Below are 1640 nucleotides of genomic sequence, written 5' to 3' on the forward strand. Positions count from 1 at the left end.
CAGAATGATCGGATACCTACCTCATGAATCCTAAGGGGATAGATACACGGGGCAGAATGTAAAGTAATTTGAGGCTGGACCCATCAAAGCGAACGGACTTGTTTGAATGAGCGCAACGTTATAAAATTCTGGGCCCAATCTCATGAAACGCTTCTAAGCCTAGTTGACAGCTAATTTGGCCTGTAGTTGGCTGCTATCCCTAGTTGCCTTCTAAGTGTTTTTCATGAAATGTCACTAGGCCTAGTTACATGCTAAGTTGACTGCTAAAGTTAGAGATGATCTGGGGCACCTCTAAATCTCTAGTTGTCAACTATTTTATCATTTGCCTGACTGGCATCGACGAGAGAACAAGTAAACATGGCAAGAAGGATATTTGAGCTTGCGGAACTTGTAGAGAGGCGCCGCGCTTTACGACGAGAGCGAGTTTTTAGAGATCGTCGGAATCCTCTGGACATCTTTAGTGACGGGGAATTGCTTCAGAGATACAGATTCTCTCGAAATGGGATCATGTTCATCACTGACTTAGTCACCCCACATATTGAGCATCCAACAAGACGAAGCAGTGCCCTACTTCCATATCAACAAGTCCTCATTGCCCTGCAGTATTACGGGACAGGGACATTCCATAAGGTTGTCGGAGATCCGTTGCAAGTGTCACCGGCAACTGCTAACCGAGCAATCCATCGTGTTTCCAATGCCTTGGCTGGAAGGATAAATGAATTCATCAAATTTCCGGAGGGGAATGAATTAGGACCCATTAAGGATGGTTTCTACCAAATGCGACACTTTCCTGGTGTGATAGGGTGTGTCGATGGGACTCATGTCTGGATTATCTCACCACATCAAAACGAAGTTGACTATGTGAACAGAAAGGGTTATCATTCGATTAACGTGCAAGTGATGTGTGACCATAGGGGCAAGTGGATAAATCTAGTTGCTAGATGGCCTGGCTCGGCGCATGACAGCCGAATTCTCAGATCAAGCCAGGTTTGGGACACAATGGAGGCTGGTTTGGTTCAAGCATTCATCCTTGGTGATAGTGGTTATCCATGTCGCAACTGGTTGATGACACCACTCTTGAATCCAACCACAGCATCAGAGCGTCGATACAATGCTGCCCATAAGTCTACACGGGTGTTGGTGGAACAAACCATTGGGAGATGGAAGCGTCGCTTTTATCTTCTCCATCTCGAGAGTAGATTGAAAGACCCAGAGAGTACCTGTAAGGTTATTGCTGCCACGGCTGTGCTACATAACATTGCAGTGGACCGAAATGAGCCGGATGTTGAGTACCCTGGACCAGTACGAGAGGAGGTGCGAGCTGAAGACTACCACGGAAATTTTGACATTGCTAATGGACATAGAGCAAGAACGTTGTTGATTCAGAATAGGTTTTAATGGGACTATCTAGACAATGATAGTTGACACATCTACATGATGTTATACATATGTTATGTACCAAAAGTAGAACTTCACTGATAGCAGAACTTCACTGCTGTACTAGACTGGTTCCCTGTCTCTGCCGCTACGCTATACACCAAATCTAAGTATAATTACAACTGAAACAAAACACTTCCTTCTTCAGTCTGCAATAGCGATGGTGGGTTTTCATCATTTAATTGGCGCTTTAACAGTTTAAT

The 1640-nt window shown here is 44.7% G+C and overlaps 1 protein-coding gene across 1 annotated transcript; it reads left to right on the forward strand.

The window, feature by feature from the left end:
• The first annotated feature begins 357 nt into the window (after positions 1 to 357).
• LOC135498688 (putative nuclease HARBI1) lies at positions 358 to 1398 on the forward strand. The gene has a single exon (XM_064789071.1). The coding sequence runs from the start codon at positions 358 to 360 to the stop codon at positions 1396 to 1398; it is 1041 nt and encodes a 346-aa protein (XP_064645141.1).
• Positions 1399 to 1640: the final 242 nt, after the last annotated feature.

This window comes from Lineus longissimus, chromosome 14, assembly GCF_910592395.1.
Source record: "Lineus longissimus chromosome 14, tnLinLong1.2, whole genome shotgun sequence".
Taxonomy (NCBI): Eukaryota; Metazoa; Nemertea; class Pilidiophora; order Heteronemertea; family Lineidae; genus Lineus; species Lineus longissimus.

What these genes read in the sequence shown, in the direction of transcription:
- LOC135498688 (XM_064789071.1), top strand. Translation starts at nt 358, where the DNA reads ATGGCAAGAAGGATATTTGAGCTTGCGGAACTTGTAGAGAGGCGCCGC.